Here is a 27,169-nt window from a genome sequence, read left to right as displayed (position 1 = left end):
GAAGTTTCAGCCAAGACTGTGAGGAACAATCTGCATGCTGAAGGTATTTGCCTGAGACGGCCAGATCGAGGTGGCATCCTGACAATGCCAGGCAGTTTTGGACTCTCATTGGGGCCATACAAGATATTGAGAACAGATGACCTTCACCTTGACATTCAATTGGTTCATGTGTGCCCATGATGAGCTGCGGTAAGTGAGCCAAATTTGAACAAAGTAAACAAGTGAAAACCAATTTCTCTTTTTTCAGTGAGTTAGTGAGTTTAGTTTTATGCCGCTTTTAGCAATATTCCAGCAGTATCACGGCAGGGGACATCAGAATGGGCTTCACACATTGTGGGGAATTGAACTCGAGCCTTCGGCATGCTGAGCGAACTCTTTAACCACTTGGCTACTCGACCGCCTCTTTTTACAGAGTATAAGTAGGCATTATTTCGGCTGTAGCAGTACCCATGCTAAAACCAAGGCCACTTTAACCATACACTGAACCAGGTCACTGTACTTATCTGGTAAATTGAACCCAATGTAAACCAATGCTCTACTGTGAGGAAACGAACTCAGAGATTACTGCACACACTGACAGTGACACACTAACACACACACATGCACGCAGACCTAAAAAAAAAGCCTCAACATATTTAGTCAGGAACTTTAAAAAAAAGTGGTCGATAGAAAGAGCACAATCTGATACTTTTGGTGTAGATCACAACGGACAAATCGAGTATTCTCTTCAGTGATTAACGTGTGGAAGTGTCTGGGTAAGGAATGTTTTTCTCACACAGCATATCGCCACGTTGACCTCCTAGATCTGATCAGGCCCTCCTGTCACGTGGTTTGCCTTTACTTCCTCCTCCCCTAGGTCAAAACAAAACACAATGATGATGAGTGAGTGAGTGAGTTGGGTTTTAAAACTTATGTACATGTACTCAAGTGCATGTGTTGTTTGTATTCCGTTATGTTATAGGAGTCTGTGCAAAGTGAGCAAGTTAGCAATACTTAAGCATTACCACGGCGGAGGACCCCAGAAATCTGCTTCATGCATTGTACCCATGTGGGGAATCGAGCCTGGACCCTTAGCATGACAAACAAACACTTTAACCACTAAACTACCCCTCCATCTCCACAATGACGACGAAAAACTGACTTCAATATTTCATCTTCCTGAAATCACAAACAATAGAAGTCCAGTTTCCATCCTCACATCCATGAATCTAATAAAAATTGCGTATTGAAAACAACACATGGTGAGTGAGTGAGTGAGTGAGTGAGTGAGTGAGTGAGTGAGTGAGTGAGTGAGTGAGTGAGTGAGTGAGTGAGTGAGTGAGTGAGTGAGTGAGTGAGTGAGTGAGTATGGTTTTATGCCGCTTTTAGCAATATTCCAGCAATATCACGGCAGGGGACACCAGAAATGGACTTCACACATTGTACCCATGTGGGGAAATCAAACCCAAGTCTTCGGCATGACGAAAGAACACTTTAACCTCCAGGATACCCTGCTACTTCAGCATGACAAGCGAACACTTTAACCTCCAGGATACCCCGCCACTTCAGCATGACAAACAAATGCTTTAACCTCCAGGATACCCTGCTACTTCAGCATGACAAGCGAACGCTTTAACCTCCAGGATACCCTGCTACTTCAGCATGACAAGCGAACACTTTAACCTCCAGGATACCCTGCTACTTCAGCATGACAAGCGAACGCTTTAACCTCCAGGATACCCTGCTACTTCAGCATGACAAGCGAACACTTTAACCTCCAGGATACCCCGCCACTTCAGCATGACAAGCGAACGCTTTAACCTCCAGGATACCCTGCCACTTCAGCATGAGCATGACAAGCCTCCAACGCACTTTAACCTCCAGGATACCCGCCACTTCAGCATGACAAGCGAACGCTTTAACCTCCAGGATACCCCGCTACTTCAGCATGACAAGCGAACGCTTTAACCTCCAGGATACCCCGCCACTTCAGCATGACAAGCGAACGCTTTAACCTCCAGGATACCCCGCCACTTCAGCATGACAAGCGAGCGCTTTAACCTCCAGGATACCCCGCTACTTCAGCATGACAAGCGAACGCTTTAACCTCCAGGATACCCCGCTACTTCAGCATGACAAGCGAAAGCTTTAACCTCCAGGATACCCCGCCACTTCAGCATGACAAGCGAACGCTTTAACCTCCAGGATACCCCGCCACTTCAGCATGACAAGCGAACGCTTTAACCTCCAGGATACCCCGCCACTTCAGCATGACAAGCGAACGCTTTAACCTCCAGGATACCCCGCCACTTCAGCATGACAAGCAAACGCTTTAACCTCCAGGATACTCCGCTACTTCAGCATGACAAGCGAACGCTTTAACCTCCAGGATACCCCACCACTTCAGCATGACAAGAGAACGCTTTAACCTCCAGGATACCCCGCTACTTCAGCATGACAAGCGAACGCTTTAACCTCCAGGATACCCCGCTACTTCAGCATGACAAGCGAACGCTTTAACCTCCAGGATACCCCGCTACTTCAGCATGACAAGTGAGCGCTTTAACCTCCAGGATACCCTGCAACTTCAGCATGACAAAGCAAACGCTTTAACCTCCAGGATACCCCGCTACTTCAGCATGACAAGTGAGCGCTTCAACCTCCAGGATACCCTGCTACTTCAGCATGACAAGCGTAATGACCGCGTTAACCTCCAGGATACCCCGCCACTTCAGCATGACAAGTGAGCGCTTCAACCTCCAGGATACCCTGCTACTTCAGCATGACAAGTGAGCGCTTTAACCTCCAGGATACCCCGCTACTTCAGCATGACAAGTGAGCGCTTCAACCTCCAGGATACCCCGCCACTTCAGCATGACAAGTGAGCGCTTCAACCTCCAGGATACCCTACTACTTCAGCATGACAAGCGAACGCTTTAACCTCCAGGATACCCTGCTACTTCAGCATGACAAGCGAACGCTTTAACCTCCAGGATACCCCGCTACTTCAGCATGACAAGTGAGCGCTTTAACCTCCAGGATACCCCACAACTTCAGCATGACAAGTGAGCGCTTTAACCTCCAGGATACCCTGCCGCTACTTCGCCAAATTTACGTCCTGTGACTTGGCATCAACATATCCAAATCGTTTCATGTTTTTATTACATTGATATAACCTAGTGGACACTCTCGTCTAGGGGAGACAACTGCCTGGGACGTCTCATCTGTGCTGGGTAGACCTACCAACTATGACATATCTGTCACTCTCTGGACTGTCTGTGTCCGTCTGATCTTCTTGTAGAGTTTTGTAGCCTGCTAGTCTTTGTGAATCAAGATGAAGCCATCTGAAACATTCAACATGTGAGTGAGTTTAGTTTTATGCCGCTTGTAGCAATATTCCAGCAATATCACATCTGGGAACACCACAAATGTGCTTCACAAATTGCACCTATGTGGGGAATCAATACCCATTATGCTACCCTACCACCCCTTATATACTACCCATCAAAAGTTTAGACTCATTAGTGTAAATGTAGCCACTTACTTCAGTTAACTGATCTAAACTAGATTTTGCTAATCCGTTTAAGGGTACTGTTTACACATGAACTGATGAATTGTAAAACAAATCCATAACGTTGGAAAGATTATTGTCATGAGTTCAATAAATGATGAAACTCAGTGAAAATTGGTGAATTCTTACCAAAACTTTACACCAAAACGCAGCTGTTTACATGCACGATACATGCACATGCTTTTCAGCAAATTGATGCATGATCCTAATGCAATTCATCTGCATAATGTTTGCTGTTGGTTCCCCCAAGTTAGTGGCGAAATTCATCTTCAATGTAACCACGTATATATACATAACATATAGCAAGTGCTGTAAGTGAGTCTAAACTTTTGATAGGTAGTATATATTCAACATGTAAAACCATGGGATGTTCTGTACACATTTTATGTTGTATTGGAGGAGCACACGATTTCACTTTAATTAATATGAACACTATTGAATGCCATTTTATTTAATATTTATACACTAGATTACGAAGTCCTGAAATGCAAAGAACGTTTTATCGCAAGACAGTGTAACAACAAGATTTACTTGCATAATTCAATATAGATTTGTTGACACTCTATTTCTGGAGACTGATCATGACGAGAAGATGATCAAAGGTTGGTGGTTCGGCTCATGTACAGAAGATACCATTTTGATACTGATTTTAGGGGTGAACTTTGGATCTCAGCTCTTTAAGATGGGCTTATCTGCGATCATATATCAATGATGTCGCAAAAACGATAATGGTGAGTGAGTGAGTGAGTGAGTTTAGTTTTACGCCGCTTTTAGCAATATTTCAGCAATATCACGGCGGGGAACACCAGAAATGGGCTTCACACATAGTACCCATGTGGGGAATCGAACCCGGGTCTTCGGGGTGACAAGCGAACGCTTTAACCACTAGGCTACCCCACTGCCCCCAAAAACGATAATGGTTATTACTGTGCATAAAATAGTGAAATCCTCTTAAATGAGGGTTTCAGTCAGTTTGTTGACCACTTACAGCATAAGGGCTACAGCAATGACAAACAGACCAGCGGCTAGCAGGAAACAAAAGCCTGGGAAGAAACCAAGAGATAATGGGTAGAGCTGATTGAAGAGGAGAGATGCCAACAAGCTTGCAATGCTCTCCACGGCAGCCACCAGCCCAAACAGTCGTCCTGGTAACAGAAAGATGAACATATTTCACAAGTTAGTTTGGCAGTTTAGAAGTTGGGAGGTATAAAGAAATAATTTTCTGGCTAAAATTGATATTTTATACTTATCCTGACTCATGCTCTTTTGCTTGTCTCATTCTTCTTGTGAATGATAGTGGAACACTTGAATCCCCTTTTGAAGATCCCTTAAAAAAAGCGGACGTAAAATCACTCACCCCATGAGTAGCCTCCCTTTGCCCTTGCCGCCCTTATTGGTCACCTGACCAGCCATGCTCGTCACTCTCTCCGTATATGAGCCCGACACCCAGATTACCGGGAAATCCAGAGGGTCCAGAGGGGAGGTTGGGAGGGCTGACCTCATGAGTCAGGATAAGTATAAAATATCAATTTTAGCCAGAAAATGACATAGTTATCCTTATTTTCGTCTCCTCGTCTTACTTCTTTGTAAGTAGACTTTTAATGCTCTGACTGGGCATAAGGATAGATCCTGGATATCCTGTGGCCCAAGGACTGTAGAGAGTGCTGGGATGTGGAACTGTCTGTCTGGTTGACCGGGCAGCTGGTTCTTTGCTATGAAATCCCATCTCAGTCCTAGATGTACGATGTTACGATGTGCATCAAATCGTATTCATTCAAAGCCCAGAGCATGTATCTCCGACATCCTTGCTGCTGTTGCCAAAGCGATCAGGAACAGAGTTTTGTGCGTTAAAAACTCGTAGGATGTCCTTTCTAGGGATTCGAAAGCGCAGTTGTAGTCTTCCTCTGCGAGTCATGTCTTTGAGGTGATGTGAGAAGACCGAGTAGGCTCTGCCAACTTCATAGTGGTAACGGAGAGAGTAGTGCTTGAGATACCATGGCTTGTATCTAGACCCAATGATCCTCTGAGACGACCATGCGACATCTTCCCAGAAATCTGCTCATATCCTATGTTGTAGGTAAGTAGACAGTGGAACCCTTGCCATGTCTGCAATGGAAGCGGAGCAATGTCCGGTTCTGGAATCATGACTGGAAGTTTATTTCTTCAATCTTCCGATAATATGTCAAGAAAATCTTGTGCATTCATGATTTCTACATTAACACTCGGCCTTGTCCGTAACCTCCCGGAGTTACCTAAGTGAACACGTGTATAGCAGGCTGAGTGGAAAATGCGCGAAGGATATCGACACGTAATACCGATGTAGGTAGACTGTCTCCCTGGCTGTTGTGATCGTTTCCTTCTTCACTGAAGATAATGCTTAATGCTGTTACTTGTAGACTGTAGTCATCGGTCTCAATGAAGCGCCGTAAAATAACCAATTGTGTTGAATACACAAAGGTTCTTGTAGAGTTGATTCTTCGCTACGATGACCGTGAAAAACGATGTCACGCTGAAGACTGCGACAATGCCAATGCTAGGCCAGTGATAACTTTCAATCTGTCCCCTTCCTCACAAGGGTCAAGCCTGCTGATGTTGGATCTGTCTAGCACGAAACAAGTACGTCTAGTAGTAGTTTAAGTTCCGCAATGGAAGTTGTTGATGATCTTGTAGTTCTCATCAATCTCTGGTGCCTTCATGAAGGGTTCCAAATGAAGTAGTGGGAATTTCCTAGCGTTGAACGTCGGGACATGTTGACTCTGGAACTTCGTAGCCTTACCAAGGCTGCGTTGAGATTCTCCTGTACTTGAGCTATCTGGTCGATAGGTGAAAGGTGAACGTATCAAATCATCATTAGATATCTTGTACGTGAGTGCTTCTGATCCACGTGAGTCCCTGCCTGCCAGAAGACTTTGGTTGGAATATGAATCTTCCCTTGAATCTTGAGACATATCCCTCTGCCTTCGTGAAGGTGTGGATTCTCTTCTCCGTGATGAGGAGTGCCTGCACGCAGGCTCACGACGAAGATCCGCGTCTAAGGGTGAAGATGATCCATGTGTCCGACTTCTGCGATACTCCGAAGAACGTCTAGTCCTGCTCCTGCGCGAAGGCTCCTTTGAAGGTCCTTCCGGCTGCTGCTGCTGCAGATGACGACGCATCTGAGAGTGATGAGGCTTCTTCCAGGGACCGCTGCACTTGCGAAGAACGTGTGCCGAAATGCTACCACCTCTTTAATCATCTCCCGCTAAAAGGAAATATTGTCTTCACAGTATACAGCATTACCAAAATTGTCAACTCAAGTTTGGAGAGTAGTGTATTTCCATCCAGATTCAAACATGCTGTAGTCAAACCTCTGCTAAAGAAACCTGATCTTGACTCTCAGAATCTTCAGAACTTTCGACCTGTCTCAAATTTATCCTTCATTTCCAAGATAATTGAGAAGGCCGTGCATGTCAGACTCAAAGACCATCTCTCTAAACATCTTCTGCTTGATGAATTCCAGTCAGCGTATCGGCAATACTATAGTATGAAGACTGCCTTACTGCAAGTGACGAATGAGCTTCGTTGTGCTCTCGACGATGGTAGGATTGCTGCTCTAGTGTTGTTGGACCTCTCTGCAGCCTTCGACACAATCGATCACCATAGGCTCTTGTCCAGGCTCACACAACAATACGGACTTGAAGGTCATGCCCTTCAATGGGTGATGTCTTATCTGTCTGACCGACAGCAATCTGTTGTTGTTGGCACTGAGAGATCAAAAGGCACTGTAATCACATGTGGGGTGCCACAGGGATCAGTCCTTGGTCCAGTCCTGTTTGTGTTGTATACCGGATATGTTGGAAGGATTACTACAGACCAACTCTTCCTTGACTCTGGATGCTCATGTTAACCGTCTGAGCAGGACCTGCTACTTTCATCTAAGATCCATTGGTAACATTCAGCAATACCTGACAACTGCTGCAACTCAAGCCCTTGTTCGAGCTCTTGTTACATCTAGGCTTGATTACTGTAACAGCATCCTTTCAGGCCTCAGTTCTAAACTCCTTGATAAGCTTCAGAAGATCCAAAATACTTCCGCCCGCATCATCAGCAAGACTTCTAAACGTTCCCATATAACACCAGTGTTGAAAGAACTGCATTGGCTACCAGTTAGGGCCAGAATTGACTTTAAGATCCTCTGTCTGACATACAAGTGCCTCCATGGTTTGGCTCCCTCCTACTTGTCTGAACTCCTACATCCGTATGTCCCCGCACGCAAACTGGCTCAAACACACAAAACCGACTGGTCATCCCATCCTACAAACTGAAATCAGCCGGGACACCGATCATTCTCTTACTCCGAGCCTGTGCTTTGGAACTCTCTCCCATGTGCCCTTAAAAGCTCTGCCACAATTGACATTTTTAAGTCCAGACTTAAAACCCACCTTTTCTCAGTATATTATGTGTAACTTCATCTGTAAATACTCCAGTGTAAATATTCTGTAGCGCTTTGAGCATGCCTTAGGGTGTGGAAGGGGCGCATTATAAATATGCATTTATTATTATTATTATTATTATTATTATTAAGAACTGCCGTCTCTGGTACCTGATGTCTGCGTTGATAGATCATCTGACTGAGCTGAGATGACTGCTGACGTCACTGTAGAAGAGGATCTCGCCTTAACTACTACTTCAGGAATGAGGGTGATTGGCTCGTCATACACGTCTACTTTGTCTAGGGGGATGATGTCTGCAGAGAAGGACCTCGTCTTCTGCGCTGCCCCATGGCAAGACTTCGCCGAAGTCTCATCTGCAGATGACTTCTTTTTCTGTGAAGACAATGCCCTGGTCTTCTTAGACTGCGTCGAGGTTACTTCCGACGTTGACGACCTCTTCCTGGAGCCGGAGCTCCCCTCTGCCACAGCAAAATGCTCCGTAGTAGCAACCGGCAATTCACTGGAATGGCGAATCTCAGCAGCCAGCAATAAACGGTTATCAGCGCATTCACTAGGTTAGACATGACTTGTAAATGCCGTCTAGACCTGTCCTTAGCACGTCTAAGGATGGAATAATTAATTATTAAATTCAATTTCAGATAAATGCTGATAAAGTTGGCAGCTAAAGCTGGAAGCATGTGGAAGTGCAATTAGGACATAATAGATGAGGATCAGCAGCAGACAACCGGTACCTGCAATGAATGCAAGTTTTTCATCAATTGTAAACAAGATGAAATATCACGTCAACAATGTGAATAAACAGATAATTAAGACAAAAATTGGATCCAGGCGCTCTCACAACCGTCCTCTAGGGTGAAGAAGGAGAGAATGACAAGCATGGCTGGTCAGGTGACCAATAAGAGCGCCAAAGGGCAAAGGGAGGCTACTTGTGGGGTGAGTGATTTTACGTCCGCTTTTTTTAAGGGAGCTTCAAAAGGGGATTCAAGTGTTCAAATATCATTCGCAAGAAGAAGGAGACAAGCAAAAGAGCATGAGTCAGGATAAGGAAAAATCTGACAAATTTATGGACAACAACTTCTTTTATTTTGTGAATGCAATGATTCTTACACTGTTGTCAACCAGGATAATGGTACAAGTACCCGTTTCAAAACATCCCATGTACAAAATAAAAGAGTGAGTGTGTGAGCTTAGTTTGACGCTGCACTCAGCAATATTCCAGCTATATGGCGGCGGTCTGTAAATAATCAAATCTGGACCAGACAATGCAGTGATCAACAGCATGAGCATCGATCTATGCAACTGGGATACAATGACATGTGTTAACCAAGTCAGTAAGCCTGACCACTTGATCTCGTTAGTCTCCTCTTACGACAGGCATGGGTTACTGAAGTAACAAAGAGAAGTTGTTATCCATACATTTGTCAGTTTCAGTAAGTATGCGTATACTGCAAGCTGGTCGAAGCCTTACCCTGTTCAGCCGATATACACATGATATAATCCGACCAATTCTGCTTAATATTTCTACATATGACTATGATCTAAGCCGTACCATTTTCAGTCTAGCTAACCGAATCACACATGACAGTGAGTGAGTTTGGTTTTACGCTGCTTTTAGCAATATTCCAGCAATATCATGGTGGGGAACACCAGAAATGGGCTTCGCATATTGTGCCCATGTGGAGAATTGAACCCTGGTCTTGGTGTGAGAAGCGAACCCTTTTAACCACTCGGCTACCTGAACACCCCTAGCATGACAGGGTTTAGCCTCGACCTGCAAACCTTTGGGTTGACAGGTACCGCACTTACTGATTTCAAGGATCCTGAACCAGTCAATCCAGTGATTAACATGATGAGCATCGATCTACATATTGGTCATTAGTCACCTCTTACGACAAGCATGGGTTACTGAAGACCAATTCTAATCCAGATCTTCAGAGGTCTGAAGTAATGAAATGGTTTAAAGTACCAACCATAGGATTAAATACTTATTTTGATTACTGGAACTACATATTCCTTGTAAGAATTTGGTACAATGAATATTATTGTGCATCCTTGGGATGCATTACATATTTTCTTCTGTATCCGTGGCAGAGGGTAGCCTAGTGGTTAAAGCATTTGCTTGTCACGCCGAAGAACCGGGTTCGATTCACCATATGGGTACAGTGTGTAAATCCCATTTCTGGTGTCCCCCGCAGTGATATTGCTGGAATATAGCTAAAAGCAGCATAAAACTAAACTTGCTCACTCACTCTGTCTTCTGCATCAGTTCCATACATTTGTTCATACCAAACACACATTTCTGCATCACGTAAAATCCTGAACACGATATAACCTTATCTACACTGTTTCGCCTTACTACATACCAGCATGATCTAAGACCTACCCTGTTCTCCTTGGCTGACCATACTGGACATGAGTGACCGAACAACAGTTGCTGGAAAGCCTTGAAACATGGCGAATATTACCACTGAAACAAAGAGCCATGGTTGTAGATTCCAACAGAGGGGATAGTGTTAGGTAGCAGAGCACCAGATAAGATTTAGCTCATGTGGGTACTGTACCCACTGTATTATTTTGGAAAGGGTATTATGAATGTTGAGTAGGTATTTCATTTTCCATTACCCACTGCTTTCAAATATATGCGTATTTCAGTCATTTTAGTCACCTAAGTATTATGTCATTGAGTAAGTTTACTAAGCAGGTATGTTCTGCCTTGTCATACCTAATCAAAACCAACTTAAATATAATGGAAATGATTTCATTAAAAAATCACTCATCCTATACCGACAGTACAACACTAGTCCTATACTAACAGTACAACTTGATAGCAATCAATGTCTTTTTTCATTACACAAGCAATTTTTATAAATATACTATCCCAATAAAGAAACGCATAGGAGATTCGTATTTTAAAAAATCTATTAATTACCTTTTGTGTTCAAACAATCGTCAAAATATGTAACTAAAGTGTTGATAACATGATTTTACACAATTGCACAAGTAAAAAATTGATTCTACTTGAAAATGTTGATTTTGATGAGATTTCTTACAAGGCTTAAAAAGGCATTGCCACAATGCAACAGAAATCATCTTCCAGTTGAAATTGTGCAGCAAAGAGCATGCACTGTCTGGCAATAAAAATCCAGATTACTTTCGGAAATTGGCATTCGTTTTCAAGGAGTTTCAAGGTCAAATCACTACGTCAGGTCTTGACTCTGCGACACGGAACATCGCCATTGAAAAAATGCATGCTTGAGATTACCAATCTTCTGTTGCCAGGCGTCTGAATGTTAGTCTGAGCACGATATCACGGCTTGCAGCTGGTTACAACCAAACAGGTATAACAAATGACCGTCCCCGTACCGGCAGACCTCGAGTCGCCACTGCAGCCCAAGATCGGTACATCCGGGTACTACATTTGCGTGATTGTACTGCCACGGGTGACAGCACAGCAGCCAGGGTGCCTGGACCGGAGAATATCTGGTCAAACTGTACGGAACAGGTTGAAAGAGATTGGTCTGAGAGCCAGGAGACCCGACGTCGGGACCGTGCTACATTGTCACCATCGCGCTCAACGTCTCCGTTATCTAAAAGTATCCACTTGGTTGTATAGACATTACCTTCTTCTAAACTGGTGTAAAAATTCATGCACTAAAGTCTATATGTTGATGAGTTATACATGTTTTAAAATGCAACATTTTCACAACAGATTTCTGGGCTATGCGATTCTTTTTTTGGATAGTATACATTCTGTACGCATTTGTTTTAAACTTTTTGCATATCTAACATTTTAAATGCGTAAGTGGTACGTAATAATTATTTTTCAATGCGTAATTGGAAATTTTCTATGCGTATTTTACCCGGATACGCAGCTTCATGGTTGTAGATTCCAATGAAGGACAAGGTGTTAGATAGGTGGTAATGGTTGTAGATTCCAATGAAGGACAAGGTGTTAGATAGGTGGTAATGGTTGTAGATTCCAATGAAGGACAAGGTGTTAGATAGGTGGTAATGGTTGTAGATTCCAATGAAGGACAAGGTGTTAGATAGGTGGTAATGGTTGTAGATTCCAATGAAGGACAAGGTGTAAGATAGGTGGTAATGGTTGTAGATTCCAATGAAGGACAAGGTGTTAGATAGGTGGTAATGGTTGTAGATTCCAATAAAGGACAAGGTGTTAGATAGGTGGTAATGGTTGTAGATTCCAATAGAACAGCATGGAGTTAGACAAGGACCCATGGTGGTTGACGAGGGACATGTTTTGGACAGTTAGCCATGGTTGTTTAATATATTCATTAAGGGAACTGACACCTGGTAAAGAAAAGTCTAATTACAGTTCAAGATAATAAACTGATCAGCAGTCTCCATAGTATATGGCTTTGTAAATGTTTACAGAATCAATTTATAACCAAACTGGAACAGAGATGATTCAGGATGAAGCTGACAAATAACATTCATCAACCTGTATCAACAGAGAAGCAGGTTACCTAAAAATGTGAGCCATGTCTTTGTGCTCAACCCAAGGACCACAAGGCCGATGATCTTGGACGCCAAGCCCCATAGTCCCACAGTGGTGTCCCTCATCTTCCTACACAGAGGCAGAACTGTGACCAGGGTTAAACTGCGAGTGAAGTTCTCCAGGCCCTTAAAGTAACCAAATGTTGTCTGAGACCAGCTGAGTGGTGGTCGCCGTGTGTACAGGAGAAGGACGTCAATTTCACCTGTCAAACAAGAAGAATTACACTATCAATGAGGTTGGTGTTGACATGGTTGACATGTCGCACATCTTGGTTAGCTACTGGGGATTACATCATCAACAAGGCTGAGGTTGACATGTCACACCATCTTGGTTAGCTACTGGGGATTACATCATCAACGAGGCTGAGGTTGACATGACACATCTTGGTTAGCTACTGGGGATTACATCATCAACGAGGCTGAGGTTGACATGTCACGCCATCTTGGTTAGCTACTGGGGATTACATCATCAACGAGGCTGAGGTTGACATGTCACGCCATCTTGGTTAGCTACTGGGGATTCCAGGTTAGAATAATTCCCCTGGACCCGATGCTGAACTGAATAGGTGACTTAATAGACTGGGAGGTGAGTGACCTGGTTGACTACGTGTCATCATACCCGATAAATATGGATGCTGCTCCTTGTATCAACTACTGGACTGTCAGTCATGTTTAAATATCATGAAACGAGGAACACTTCTTTTGTAACTGAGAACAGTTTATATCACAGTATGATTAACCCTTTGCTTTCCCTTAAGAAGTTAGGTAAATCATTTAAATTGCGTGGTGAACTTAGAATCTGAACTTTTTCATCTCTTTCCTCCATACAGTTGTGATAAATTTTGGTGAGCCCTGTTATACTGTATACTCTCTAACTGTTAAGTGAGTGAGTGAGTATAGTTTTATCGCACTTTTAGCAAAATTCCAGCAATATCATGGCGGGAACAGCAGAAATGGGCTTCACAATCGAAAGCGTGTTTTCAATGTGACGATTGGATGCTTTAACCTGACAGGGATAGAAATACTATTTTTTCTAAATGTGCCTTAGGGCACCAGACAAATATTTTAGGTGTGCCTTTCAGAAATCGAGTATGCCCACATGTTTTTAAAATAAATAACAATGATGATGATCATTTGAAATTTATTGTTAAATAAAGAAATGGGTTTATGAGCATTCAAATATGTATGGTATTATTCAATTTGGAAAAAAATAATTGTTTTGGGGATTAAATGACTAAATGTGAGTTATGTCTCTAAACAATTGGGCGTGTCAAAAGGGCACCGAGAACATCTTTTATTCGTGCCATTTCAATATTTACCATACCATGGCACACTAATATATGGGGTATTTCCAACCCTAAACCATTAGACCACTTCTCCATTGCCCCTCTGTTACGAGTCACTCATTTATTAGGTGAATCAAACTGTATGCTTTCATGAATTCAATTTATTATTCGTGGTCACTAGAATATTTATGAATATTTTAAAGAAAGAGTTTTCACTTGAACTAGTTAGTTGTTTATCTAAGCGAGATACGCAAAATGGAATGTTGCTAAAATATAATTTTCTCAAGGCCCTTTGCGTCATTGCTGTCCGTGATGTACTACTGTTTGTGATGTATTGCTATTTTTGCTTTGTAGAGAGCATCATTTAAATGTTTCAGCTTAAGCTATTCCATGGCATGCTTGTCATTTTCATTGCTTGATTTCAAACAAAAAGTATTCATGTATAAATATTTGTATTTGTTACTATATATTCAAAAAACACACATCGTATTTGCTTCGTAAAGTATTTGTTGCATCCGTAATGTTTACCCTCTGATCCTACCCTCCCCCTTCCCTACTGACCACCCCTTAATACAGAATAGGGGGTGATGGGGTAGCCTTGTGGTTAAAGCGTTCGCTCATCATGCCAAAGACCTGGGTTTGATTCCCCACTCGAGTACAATGTGTGAAGCCCATTTCTGGTGTCCCCCACCTTGATATTGCTGGAATATTGCTAAAAGCGGTGTAAAACTCATTCACCATGTTCACTAACTCACTAATACAGAATAGTGTATTAGATGCAGTTCTCAGTTTGACAAATACAACAAAAACCTACTCACATGATGTTCCCATAACAATGATGATGAAGATGATGAGTGCTAAGAAGATATAGAGGTTTTTCTTCTCTTCCCTCTTCTTCATCACACAACGGCCAGATTCTAAAACGGATGTCAAACACCAGTACATGCAGACACCTTCACCTTCACGTCTCCTTGTGTTGGCAGTGATGTTCTCTAGACGTATGATGGCATATACCATTCCTAAGAAGAAGCTGACACTTATGAAGGCGAAGACAAACATGTAGCTTGTATTGTCCAGCATGACGCCGGATATGAAGACTCCAACTGTTCCAGCAAAGAATGTCATGGACTCCAGGATCCCTATTCGCATAGTCTTATTACTGGGATCAGCAATGTGGCTCACGTAGCTGTATACGGACATCAGCAGGGTAGGGAAACCTCCGGACAAGCCCTTTACTAACGCACCAATCAAAAGATACTCCAGTTTACTTGAAGGGTAAATGGACAGGAGTAAGTAGACAATGGAAGACAATGCTGCTCCCAGACAGGGAATAATAACAGGCAGCTTCCGACCCACTTTGTCACCCCAGGATCCATACAGAAACAGAACTGTCAAACATGATGGAACAAGATCCACAACAGTGTTCTTTAAAATCCAGTAGGAGGCCTGAGATTGGACATAATCCTCTTCTGTTTTGTGCTCCTCTTGGAAAGTCCCGTTGCGCATGCTGGTACAGAAAGTCTGGTTGTATCTGTCATTACAGACCTTCTTGTACACAAAGGCCTGGAAGGTTGGGTATGTCAGAAAGGATCCGATCATGTAAAGAAACAAAACTGGTTCAACTGTTATGAGATTCAGATCAAACTGTCGTCTGCCACATCTAATTACGGCCATTTTTGAAGATGTAAGAGAATCCAAGCTCCTATTCAGTAACCACACTGTAAATGCTCTAGGACAACTTCAGGAGAAACTGTTATGAGATTCAGATCAAACTGTTGTCAGCTATATCTAATTACATCCATTTTTGAAGATGTAAGAGAATCCAAGGTCATTTCAAGAGATTCAGATCAAACTGTCGTCTGCCACAATTTCAGGAAGTCCTCCCAAACCAGATCTGAAAGGATAAATGATTTCATTCAATAACATGTAAAGCCACTATTTCTGGTTCACCCAAAACAACATGAACGTCCACAAGTACAGACATCACAACATAAACTACACAGCATTGTACAGAATACCCTGGCAGATGTCAAGTAGTCTGCATTCTATATTTAATGTATACTTTGAGAGACAAAATTACCCTGCATTACAATGTAACCCTTGGTGAGTGTATTAATAATGCATTACAATGTAACCCTTGGTGAGTGTATGTATCATGCATTACAATATAACCTTTGGTGAGTGTATGTATCATGCATTACAATGTAACACTTGGTGTGTGTATGTATCATGCATTACAATATAACCCTTGGTTAGGGTATTTATCATGCATTACAATGTAACACTTGGTGAGTGTATGTATCATGCATTACAATATAAACCTTGGTGAGTGTATGTATCATGCATTACAATGTAACCCTTGGTGAGTGTATGTATCATGCATTACAATATAAACCTTGGTGAGTGTATTTATCATGCATTACAATGTAACACTTGGTGAGTGTATGTATCATGCATTACAATGTAACCTTGGTGAGTGTATTTATCATGCATTACAATGTAACACTTGGTGAGTGTATCATGCATTACAATATAACCCTTGGTTAGCGTATTTATCATGCATTAAAATGTAACACTTGGTGAGTGTATGTATCATGCATTACAATGTAACCTTGGTGAGTGTATTTATCATGCATTACAATGTAATCCTTGGTGAGTATGCATCATGCATTACAATGTAACCTTGGTGAGTGTATTTATCATGCATTACAATGTAACCTTGGTGAGTGTATGTATCATGCATTACAATGTAACCTTGGTGAGTGTACGTATCATGAATTACAATGTAACCTTTGGTTAGCGTATGTATCATGCATTACAATATAACCGTTGGTTAGTGTATTTATCATGCATTACAACTGACTGACTGAGTTTAGTTTTACGCCGCTTTTAGCAATATTCCAGCAATATCACGGCGGGGGACACCAGAAATGGGCTTAACACATTGTGCCCATGTGGGGAATCGAACCTGGGTCTTCGGCGTGACGAGCGGACGCTTTAACCACCAGGCTCCCCCACCGTCCCCATGCATTACAATGTAACCTTGGTGAGTGTATGTATCATGCATTACAATGTAACCTTGGTGAGTGTATTTATCATGCATTACAATGTAACACTTGGTGAGTGTATGTATCATGCATTACAATGTAACCCTTGGTGAGTGTATGTATCATGCATTACAAAGTAACACTTGTTGAGTGTATGTATCATGCATTACAAGGTAACACTTGGTAAGTGTATGTATCATGCACTACAATATAAACCTTGGTGAGTGTATGTATCATGCATTACAATGTAACCCTTGGTGAGTGTATGTATCATGCATTACAATATAAACCTTGGTGAGTGTATTTATCATGCATTACAATGTAACACTTGGTGAGTGTATGTATCATGCATTACAATGTAACCTTGGTGAGTGTATTTATCATGCATTACAATGTAACACTTGGTGAGTGTATCATGCATTACAATATAACCCTTGGTTAGCGTATTTATCATGCATTAAAATGTAACACTTGGTGAGTGTATGTATCATGCATTACAATGTAACCTTGGTGAGTGTATGTATCATGCATTACAATATAAACCTTGGTTAGTGTATTTATCATGCATTACAATGTAACACTTGGTGAGTGTATGTATCATGCATTACAATGTAATCCTTGGTGAGTGTATGCATCATGCATTACAATGTAACCTTGGTGAGTGTATTTATCATGCATTACAAGGTAACCTTGGTGAGTGTATGTATCATGCATTACAATGTAACCTTGGTGAGTGTATGTATCATGAATTACAATGTAACCTTTGGTGAGTGTATTTATCATGCATTACAATGTAACACTTGGTGAGTGTATGTATCATGCATTACAATGTAACCTTGGTGAGTGTATGTATCATGCATTACAATGTAACCTTGGTGAGTGTATGTATCATGCATTACAATATAACCTTTGGTGAGTGTATGTATCATGCATTACAATATAACCGTTGGTTAGTGTATTTATCATGCATTACAATGTAACACTTGGTGAGTGTATGTATCATGTACTACAGTGTATACCTTGTTGGAGTTAAAGGGGCACTGAGCCTGGATGTTGCCTTTGGTAAATGCATTGTTTTCTGTGCATAGCTGGATTACATCCCAGAAATCTAAACTGGTTAACGATCTTTTCTGCACCACACGTCAACCCACAATAGAAGGGCATATCCTCACATTTGATCAACAAAGATGAAATACAGTGGAATTAATTGGGAAATGTAGCTATATTTGTAAGCCCTTAAAATTTCAGTTATTTTACAAACTGCTTGCAAAACATGTCCATAAAGTTTATTATGATAATAATTCCAAACATTTTGAAGTTTAATTTCATTTCAAAGTGACAGAAAGTGGGATCCAAATCAATCTTCATACCATCTGTACACCTGAAATCTGAAAATGCTTGCACTGTTGAGAGACTTTCTTAAAATCTGACTATATATACTCTTAAATAAAAGTAGGGGAACTTCATTTTTAATTTACTATTGAAAAAATTGGGAGATACATCGGAGTCAATCAATGTTGATATGATCATAATGAATGTTTTGAGAGGGCATCACCACTTGCACTTCCTTATGACCATAGATGTTTGTACAGTAATCGCTCTTGAACGATTGGTGTATGGCGTGAAATATGCATGTGTATGATTTTCATTTTCAAACAAATCAAAACCGACTAGAAACAAACACTAACAACTGTGTGATATAAGATGATTGTCAAAATTAATGGTTTACAGTGATTATTGACCTTCTTGAAAATCATCAAAATCAAGAATGACACGTGCATGGGGCTACTACGTTGTGCACGTGCATCCCATGGATTGTGTTTAGGGGTGGTGATAAAGAGAAATGGTGGTGCGTTCATAACATGTCTGTCTTCCTATCCCAACTGAAAGTTCAGGTTCCACTACTTTTTTTTTAAGAGTATATATCAGGGATATTTCCAAATAACAGCATATAATGGGCATCTGACATTCTTTTTGTCTACTTGTAAGGTTGAAACAATGAATTAACACAAGCGGTGTGAGTATAAACAATGTCTGAAAGTTTATGTCCACTGTTCTACAGATAGTAGCGCTGTCTCATGTCCCCCAGACATTGTGTCCACCATTAAATCATCTCGTGGCAGCTAGTGAGTCCTAGATGACAGTGTTAGACTAACAGCTGAAGCCATAGAACAGTGGCCCTTTTATTAACCTACATTAAAATGTAGACACAATAATGTATTCACTCGTGAGGGTTGAAAGTCCTGCTGTAAAGCATACCTTGGTAGAAACCTTGGTAGAAACTTTATTGCCTTGCAATTTAATAGGAGTTAAATTACCCTGTGTTATAACATATACCTCAGTGAGCGTTATTTACCCCGCATAATAACGCTTATCCTACTTGGTCGTGTTAATTACCATTAATTATCACAAGTGCTTTGGTGGAAATTATTTATCATACATTATAGTATTAATACAGTTTATTTAGGTGGCAGTTAAATTACCCTGTGTAATAACGCATACCTACTGGCAAACAAGGATAAGTTGAGCACCAACAATTGACCTGTATGTGAATGCGTGAGTTCCGCCCACTGGCACTTGCTATTGTTAGCGAAGGGGCACCAGGTTGTCCGCGATGAAGTTTAGTGCAATGGGTGAATTGCGTGGCCTGTCTCAGCAAACACCGAGTTCGACAGTGGCAGGTGCATTTGTTTGCATGTTACATTAAAAAATTAATGGGAATTTATAGTCTCTCATAACCATTAATGGTTGGCTAATAAGTTACTATGTTTTATACCTTTACAGAATCTACTTTTAATATGAAGTGTGACCTGAAAAACATAACTGTGCATCTGTCTGCAATTGTGTGTGCATAAGATACACATGTGTACTTACTGAAAATGAAACAAATTTATTTTCCACAAGAGAATGAATCACATTGTAATGAAGCAAGGTAGACCTTTCTTCTGCCTGGCATAAACATTACCTGGCCATGCTTGAAATAACTGACAGTAATGCCAAGGTGTCATAGGACCTATGTAACAATCCCTTATAATATCTTGTTCATGGTTATGAACTGTAAACTTATTACTTAATACTGGCAGCGGGATATAACAACACTAATCGTTAGATTCTGATTCGCTATCCGATTCACTCGTAAGACCAAGTTCGACAATGAATGAATGATGTTTTCCATTTCTGCTTCAACCGCGATTTCTCGTTGTTAGTACCCATCTTCAGTAGCTTGGACATGCTTACAGCATTCCGACCACTCCTTGGAAGCGAATGCTGACATTCTTTCTTCACATTGTGCCCGAAGCGATGTCTTTGTGAACTGCAAGTTTTGCCTGGCAACATATTTCTTGACATTGGCCCAAATCAACTCAATTGGGTTCAGATCTGCATTGTATGGAAGTAACCGCAGAACGACATGCCCATGTTGCTTAAGCATGGTATCTATGCGATATACGGGACCGGCTTTGTTAGACCTGGCAAGAAAGTCCACAGTTCGGCTTCGAGCATTTTGTCGTTGAGCGCAATATGGTGCCTTTTTAGCCAAGCTTTGATGTTACCCTTGCTATTGGCGGTTGTTGGGCACTTGTCAACTTGCTTGCTATGGTATGGAGCGTTGTCCATAACAATAACGGAGTTGGGTGGAATATTGGGTATCAATTTTTCACAAAACCATTTTGAGATATTCTCAAAATTCATCTCATCTGTCGTTTTGAGTTTAGCGTAAAATATTTGCAGTGCATTTGCCCCAAATCAGTTCTCAGAACTTGCATGCACTACTATCAGCCGGAGATCTAGACCCAGACGGTGGTCGAACGCCACCTATATCCATGTCACCCTCCAGTTGCCAACATTTTGGGACAGTGGGGTGGAAATATAACCACCTTTCATCACTAAAGAGGATTGGGCGGTTTTCAGCTCAGTATTTTTTAATTGTTCGTAAATATTGCATTCGTGTTGCAACTGTATCTTTCCTTTCCATCAATAGCTTGTGATTTGATTACGTTGTGCGCCCGGTGATCTAAATCCCATTTCCTTCAGAGCTAACCGTAAACATTCTCGAGAACCTGCATAATTGACCATCTCAAGAGTTGGCAGTTGTTTTCGCACTACATGAGTTTTGCACAAACTGGAGAATGGCGCACTGGTTGAAATCATCGAGGTGGGATTTAATCACAGGACGACTTCTCGACTTGCTTGGGCTAACAAAACAATCAACACCTTCTGCTCAGATGCGCCTCAGTGAAGAGAGAGATAAACTGGTGGCATTGCTAGCTTTTAACAGTGCCTGTTTCAAAGATGTACATTTTTTCTCCATGTACTTAATAACATTGTGCCTACCTAACTTTGACATGTTTAATTCTCTCGAAATATATATCTATATATCCGAATATTACCGACTTGCTACACCGACCATGTGAGAGTCTTATGAGTAAGGCGTGTTCAGCTACGCGTGGAATCAATTTCATTGTCATGCAATGCATGTGCACTAGCCTATATCTGCTCTACCTTTACAAACCAAATGGGTTTGCTCATTGCCGTCACTGCCTACTTATCGTAAACGCTTTCTCTGCGCCGGTCCACTTGACATTAAGGGAGGGTTATTTATCCTGCTTTACGATGTGTGTCTTAATATCGTACTAATTAGGACCCCGTCAGGGACAATTATTACATTGATTTTAATTTTGTGATAAATTATATTTTACGTAGTTCGTTTGTGTCAGCAACTTTTCCACTTATTGCACAATCCACCTTTTTTGTTGCATTCCGCATTTTACATGTTTTTTATCATGGCCGCAGCCGTGTTGTGCAGCAAAGTTTCGTAAGGAAGTAACACTAATTCCCGGCGTGTTTGGTGTGTTGTAACTCTACAGTTACATGATGTCGCAGGAGAGACGTCAAAACGCGGGTAGTAAGCTTGGGGACATGTTGGCGCTCTAAAGGAGGAGGATGACTTCGACATGGATGACGAACCCACGTGGAGCTCGCGGGGTGTCGACTCGAAGTTATTGGGCGGGGAAAAACCGTAAAGTATCACCGGCTTGGCGGCGGGAGGATTTGGAGGAGTTGGAATTGTCGGTGAATGACCTCGAGAGGGAATTAAAGGCTCTACAACTGAAAAAGAAAGAGATGACCTACTAAAACAGATTGAGTCAGAGAAATCATCAGGAACTGAACAGGAGGGCGGTCAACATGCACACGTAGGATGCAGTACACCAGGACTCAGTGGATCGGTCCAATGGGAAGAGGTAAAAAGCTAAGACTATAACAGATTATATATGGACAAACCCCTAGATATTTTGGAAGAAGGGAGCATAATTGACATTGGAGGTGGAGCTATAGTGCGATTGGGTGGACCACCGAAAATTGTCGTTGGGCAAGATTTCTATGGAACAATGGACATTCGCCAGTCTAGGAATTATGAAGGAATTGCCTTCATCAGAGCATCCGGGTACATAAAATATATGCAAACAATTATGCGTCTGGCTTCTAATAATGTCTGGCACAGTGTACTACTATTCGACAAAGAATATCGTGAGCTGCAGGCAGCCGAGGATTCCCTTGGGGATCTCCCCAACCGGGCGTCGCAATTTCTACCTGATTCCTAAAGCCACTAGTGCCACTGGGGCTGCAATGCACATGATGAAAGAGGTAGGCCAGAACTCGAATGTTGGTAACAAAGCGTTATGCATCTCACAAAGGTCCATTCATGCCAGATGGAAGGAAATCTGCGGGCGCTATAACGCTGGATAACTGTAACCGTATGGAGAGCGAAATGCAAGCTTGTCCATAGTTGTGCTCTGTGCTATTCTTTCTCTCATGGTGCTGCACGTCATCGCCAGCAGCACCGTCTGTCACTGGATCTCTATCAGATCACTCCTTTCAACAGCGTAGCACTCAGTTTGCAAAAAAGCGAGGGAATGAAAGTAGACAGACACCAGTAGATAGTGATGCACATCTCCATGGGTGCCTTCAGCCAGAAGCATGGTTTAGGCTCCTACCTGAGAGTGATGTGGACAGGTGTTATATTTTGAATGGTGTGAGTAATGGTTTTAATTTAGTGGACAAGGATATTTCCAGTGTAAAATGTGTATCAACATAACCACCGCTCGGCTTTCGAGTTACACAGAGACAAAGTTGAGGAGCAGCTTATCCTTGGAATTCAACAGGGACATTATGGAGTTTGTGCTGAGAAACCTCTAATTGTTTCAGCTCTTGGTGCGATACCAAAAGAGGATGGTTCTGTGCGTCTAATTCACGCGATGCAAGTCTGCCGGTGAATGGAGGTTTGAACTTCGTATGTGGAGGATACTACATGCTCATACATGGATTTGGACGATGCCTGCAAATATATATAAAGCCAGGTGATTATCTGGCAAAAGATTTGAGTTTGAAGAGTGCGTATAGATCAATTAAGCTTCATAAATCAAACTACAAGTTGACTGGTCTCTCTTGGAAATTTTCAGGTGACAAGAACAATACATTCCTGTATGACAAACGTCTACCTTTTGGCAGTGCCAAGGGCCCTCAAATGTTTCAAAGATTGTCTAGTGCAGTGTGCCGCATCATGCACTATTGATATGGATTCACTGTGATATCATACCTTGATGATTTTTGGTGATTGAAAAGAGTTTTGACATGTGTTTGAAAGGACTCAATGTGTTATTGAGGGTTCTCAGAGAGCTTGGATTTTTACATTAATTGGAAAAAGTGGTTGGACCTTCCCAAAATTGATTTACCTTGGCATTTTGGTAGACACCTGTGCTCTTACCCTGTCGCTACCAACAGCAAAACTACAAGACTTCATGAATGTGATCAAAAACTTTAGCACAAAATCAAGAGCCTCTAAGCGGAACTACAGCAATTGATAGGGAAACTGAATTGGGCATGTAGAGTTGTTAAGGAGGCGAACTTTCTTGCGTCAGTATAATTGATTGTAGTACTGCCCTGAAAAAGCCTGGACACAAAATCAAACTATCATGTGATTTTCAGAAGGACATAGATTGGTGGATTTCATTTATGTCTGTTTTCAATGGTTGTGTACATCATTCATTGACAATAGGCCCATCACATCCCTGCAGACTGATGCCTGTGACCAAGGGGTGCAGGCTATTACTGTGGGGACTATTTCTACATCAACTGGCAGGAAGATAGACCTGATGTTAGAGATTCACACATAAACTTGAAAGAGACTTTGTCTATTATTGCTAGCGGTTGATCGTTGGGCCCCACTTTGCAAATAAGACTGTGGTAGTCTTCACTGACAATATGGCTGGCCCGAAGTTTGCAATTAATAAGGGCTCTTCATGTATTCATGGTGTCATGCCAGGCTTACGTCATCTGTTTTGGCTTAGTGCCTGCTACAACTTCTTAGTTAAGGCTGTATATATTCCGGTAGGAACAATGTAGTGGCAGATACTTGTCTCGTCTGCATGAACCGAAAGATTATCTCAGTTTTACCATCTGCTTCGGTATATGCTTTGGGTTATGTGCCTTTTAGTATTTCCGAGCTTTCACAGCATATGTCAATGCAGTTTATCGCGTTTCCAGGTGGTCGGCGACAAGAGATCGCGGGGAGATGTTGGAACAGTCGGTGATCACTTACGGAAGCAAGGGATGGGCTAGCGAATCTACCAAGCGGACATACAGACAGCATTTGCAATGCTACCTAGATTTCTGCCACTTATTGAACATTGAACCTGTGCCATTGTCGAAAGTGAACACTCCAGTCTACCTTGCATATTTAGCGATTTCAGGGGGTTGTGTTTTGCCTCTATCACGGAGTTATATATGTATTGTTAGAACCCTTCACAAGCAACATAATTTAGGGGATCCTTTTGCATTGTGGACACCCCACCATGTTCTGCAGGGTATGAGAAGGAGCTTGGTGAGGAGCAACATGGTGCTACGCCTGTTACCCCAGAATTGTTATTGGCCCTACATAGTACATTGTCTTGGGACAATATGTTTCACCTGCTCAGTTTGGGCAGGATGTATGATTGCCTTTACGGTTTATTGGCGTTGGCTAATTTCCTGTGCAGATCCCTTTCAGAGGCAGGCAAAGGGAAGCTGTTGTGTGTAGGGGATGTGTCGTGTCACCCTAGGAAGCGGTTATAACGTTACACTGGACAAAGACTATTCAGTTCGATCAGAAGAAAGTGTATGTTGCAGCTTCCGTCACTGGAGAAGTCTGTTCTGTGCCCAGTCACAGCTCTGACCAAACTGTTTTATTTTCATTTACAGCTGAAATCGCGAACAGAAGAGTGCTTTGCTGAGAGATGAATATGACAGACCTTTGTTATATTCTGTGTTTCTTGACTTTGTGAACTCTTGTTTACATAGAGCTGGCCATGCCTCTGTCAAGTTAACTGGACATTCTTTTCAAGGGGCGAGGCTCCAGTGGGCAGCCCATATGGGCCTTTCTCATGCCAACATTCAGGAGTTGGGTTTTGAAGCCAGTAATGCCTATTTTATGTTATCTGGACCCCACAGTTTCACAGAGATTCCAGTCTCTCCATCTTTTTCTCATCGGGCCTTCCCTAATGGGGTTGGGGGTCTCTCCTGTCACTGTGTAGTTTATTAACCTGGACAGATTCTTACTTATGTATGTTTGGGGGTTAATAAACTTGACCCAGCTCGAATCTTCTTGCTTTTCTTTTATTGAATCATCCTACCACCTATACCTTGCAATGGATAGTAAAATTTTAATTTTGTGATAAATTATATTTCGTAGTTAGATTTCAATGTGTCAGCAACTTTTTCCACTTATTGCACAATCCACCTTTTTGTTGCATTCCGCATTTTACATGTTTTTTATCATGGCCGCAGCCGTGTTGTGCAGCAAAGTTTATTTACCCTCCCACCACACCCAGTAGTTTTACTGGTCAGTTGCTGTTATTTCGCTATGCTTTGCATTATCTCCCACGCACACTTAATCGACATCAAGCAAGTTAATAAGCACTTCTCTTATGCTTTAGCAATTTAACCAATTTTGTATTGTCATGTACCAATTAAGTTTTATGTTCATAGCAGAGGATTACCCCTCTTTGTGGGGGGTCTCTCCTGTCACTGTGTAGTTTATTAACCTGGACAGATTCTTACTTATGTATGTTTGGGGGTTAATAAACTTGACCCAGCTCGAATCTTCTTGCTTTTCTTTTATTGAATCATCCTACCACCTATACCTTGCAATGGATAGTAAAATGCCATTTGTAGCTTTACGTTAGCCCCTGTGATTGAATATGCACCACAGCTGTGGGGGTGAGGCTTTGAGCCTCTAATAGTCATATACATAAGTGTAATTTTTATTAATTAAAAACATATATTATGTCTAAAAGCAATATGAAGGCTTCTGAAGGTGGGGAATTAGATGTGAATTAAATCAGGCTTGCATCAAAGGTAGTAAATAAAGAAAAAAGAAAAAAAAGTGTCCGGAACGATCGGAATTCTTACCGCCTTAAAAATGTGGCTGTTCAACTAAGCCAACAGGTGCTGATATTCGCGTTGGGGACCCGTAGTCACGACATTGGGCCATGTCTTCCCGGAGGACCCCCATCGCGACTCTCGGCTAATCCAACAGTCACATTAAGTTCTGCACACTGCATTGTAAGTTATTGCCAGAAATTGCTGATGTCAGTTACATCTGCAACAACGATGCTGATCACACATATCGTTGTTAGCAAAGAAAAAAGATGATACCCTACCTCCACGCTAACCTCTTGTGATGGATCATGTCTGTCTACTGAGCGTGGCGAAATTAATCAAATGCGCGCAGACATTTTGTTGTGGCTTACCTCAGCTCCATACACAGACGGATGTATGGTCTAAGTGTTGTGTGGAGCTTTCACTTGGCCGTTTTCATATGCGAAAATGTACGCACTACCCTACACTAATGCTTAGTTTCTGAATACATGTATATATAATTTTGATAGTAACAAACAAGCCCATTTAAATTGAAAAGGAGCCCCAGGGAGACCAGAGATTCAGAACCTGAGGAAATCTAGACTTACTTTATTTAGGGCTTTAGCACTGCAGAGAGAGCTTAATTGGCAGTGGGGAAAATAATGTGGTTTAGGGACTGTGAGATAGACTAGCACTACCCAGACCATTGTGCCTGTTACAAACACCCATGTCAACAGAATGCCAGTCACACAGTACACTAGACATTTTGTATTCACACGATTTTTACAATGGGTGAATATTTGTACTTACATGGACCGTCAGTAACGGAATTTTTGTCACGTGTAGGGTATATTTAGTATTCATGGCCCGGTTTTATAGATGTTATTAAAATTAAGAGCCCGTAGCTTAAGATGTGAGGTGAAATTGGGTTTAACGTCGTGC

The 27,169-nt window shown here is 41.8% G+C and overlaps 1 protein-coding gene across 2 annotated transcripts; it reads right to left on the bottom strand.

The window, feature by feature from the left end:
* Positions 1-131: 131 nt before the first annotated feature.
* Positions 132-26,634, bottom strand: LOC124280059 (proton-coupled folate transporter-like). 2 transcript variants are annotated; one of them, XM_046715938.1, is made up of 7 exons: positions 26,530-26,634; positions 14,606-15,681; positions 12,471-12,704; positions 10,367-10,450; positions 4,539-4,695; positions 3,223-3,323; positions 132-852 (listed from the first exon to the last, which is right to left on the bottom strand). In XM_046715938.1, the coding sequence occupies exons 2-7, from the start codon at positions 15,459-15,461 to the stop codon at positions 800-802; spliced, it is 1,485 nt and encodes a 494-aa protein (XP_046571894.1). In that variant the 5' UTR covers positions 15,462-15,681; positions 26,530-26,634; the 3' UTR covers positions 132-799. The 2 variants fall into 2 exon arrangements, with proteins under 2 accessions (XP_046571894.1, XP_046571893.1); XM_046715937.1 differs by lacking the exon at positions 26,530-26,634 and adding an exon at positions 26,279-26,514.
* Between the last annotated feature and the right edge of the window lie 535 nt (positions 26,635-27,169).

This window comes from Haliotis rubra, unplaced genomic scaffold (genome assembly GCF_003918875.1).
Source record: "Haliotis rubra isolate DU_JTF1 unplaced genomic scaffold, ASM391887v1 Scf26, whole genome shotgun sequence".
Classification (NCBI taxonomy): Eukaryota; Metazoa; Mollusca; class Gastropoda; order Lepetellida; family Haliotidae; genus Haliotis; species Haliotis rubra.
The sequence above is the reverse complement of the archived record's forward strand: the minus strand, read 5'-3'. Positions and strand labels throughout refer to the sequence as shown.

Bases quoted from the DNA above. Each gene is read 5' to 3' on its own strand.
- LOC124280059 (XM_046715938.1), bottom strand. From the start codon at position 15,461: ATGGCCGTAATTAGATGTGGCAGACGACAGTTTGATCTGAATCTCATA. The intron at 12,705-14,605 runs GTGAGTAGGTTT...CTTGTTTGACAG, and splicing joins CATTGTTATGGGAACATCAT to GTGAAATTGACGTCCTTCTC. The intron at 3,324-4,538 runs GTAAGTGGTCAA...TGAATGTTTCAG, and splicing joins ATTGCTGTAGCCCTTATGCT to ATGGCTTCATCTTGATTCAC.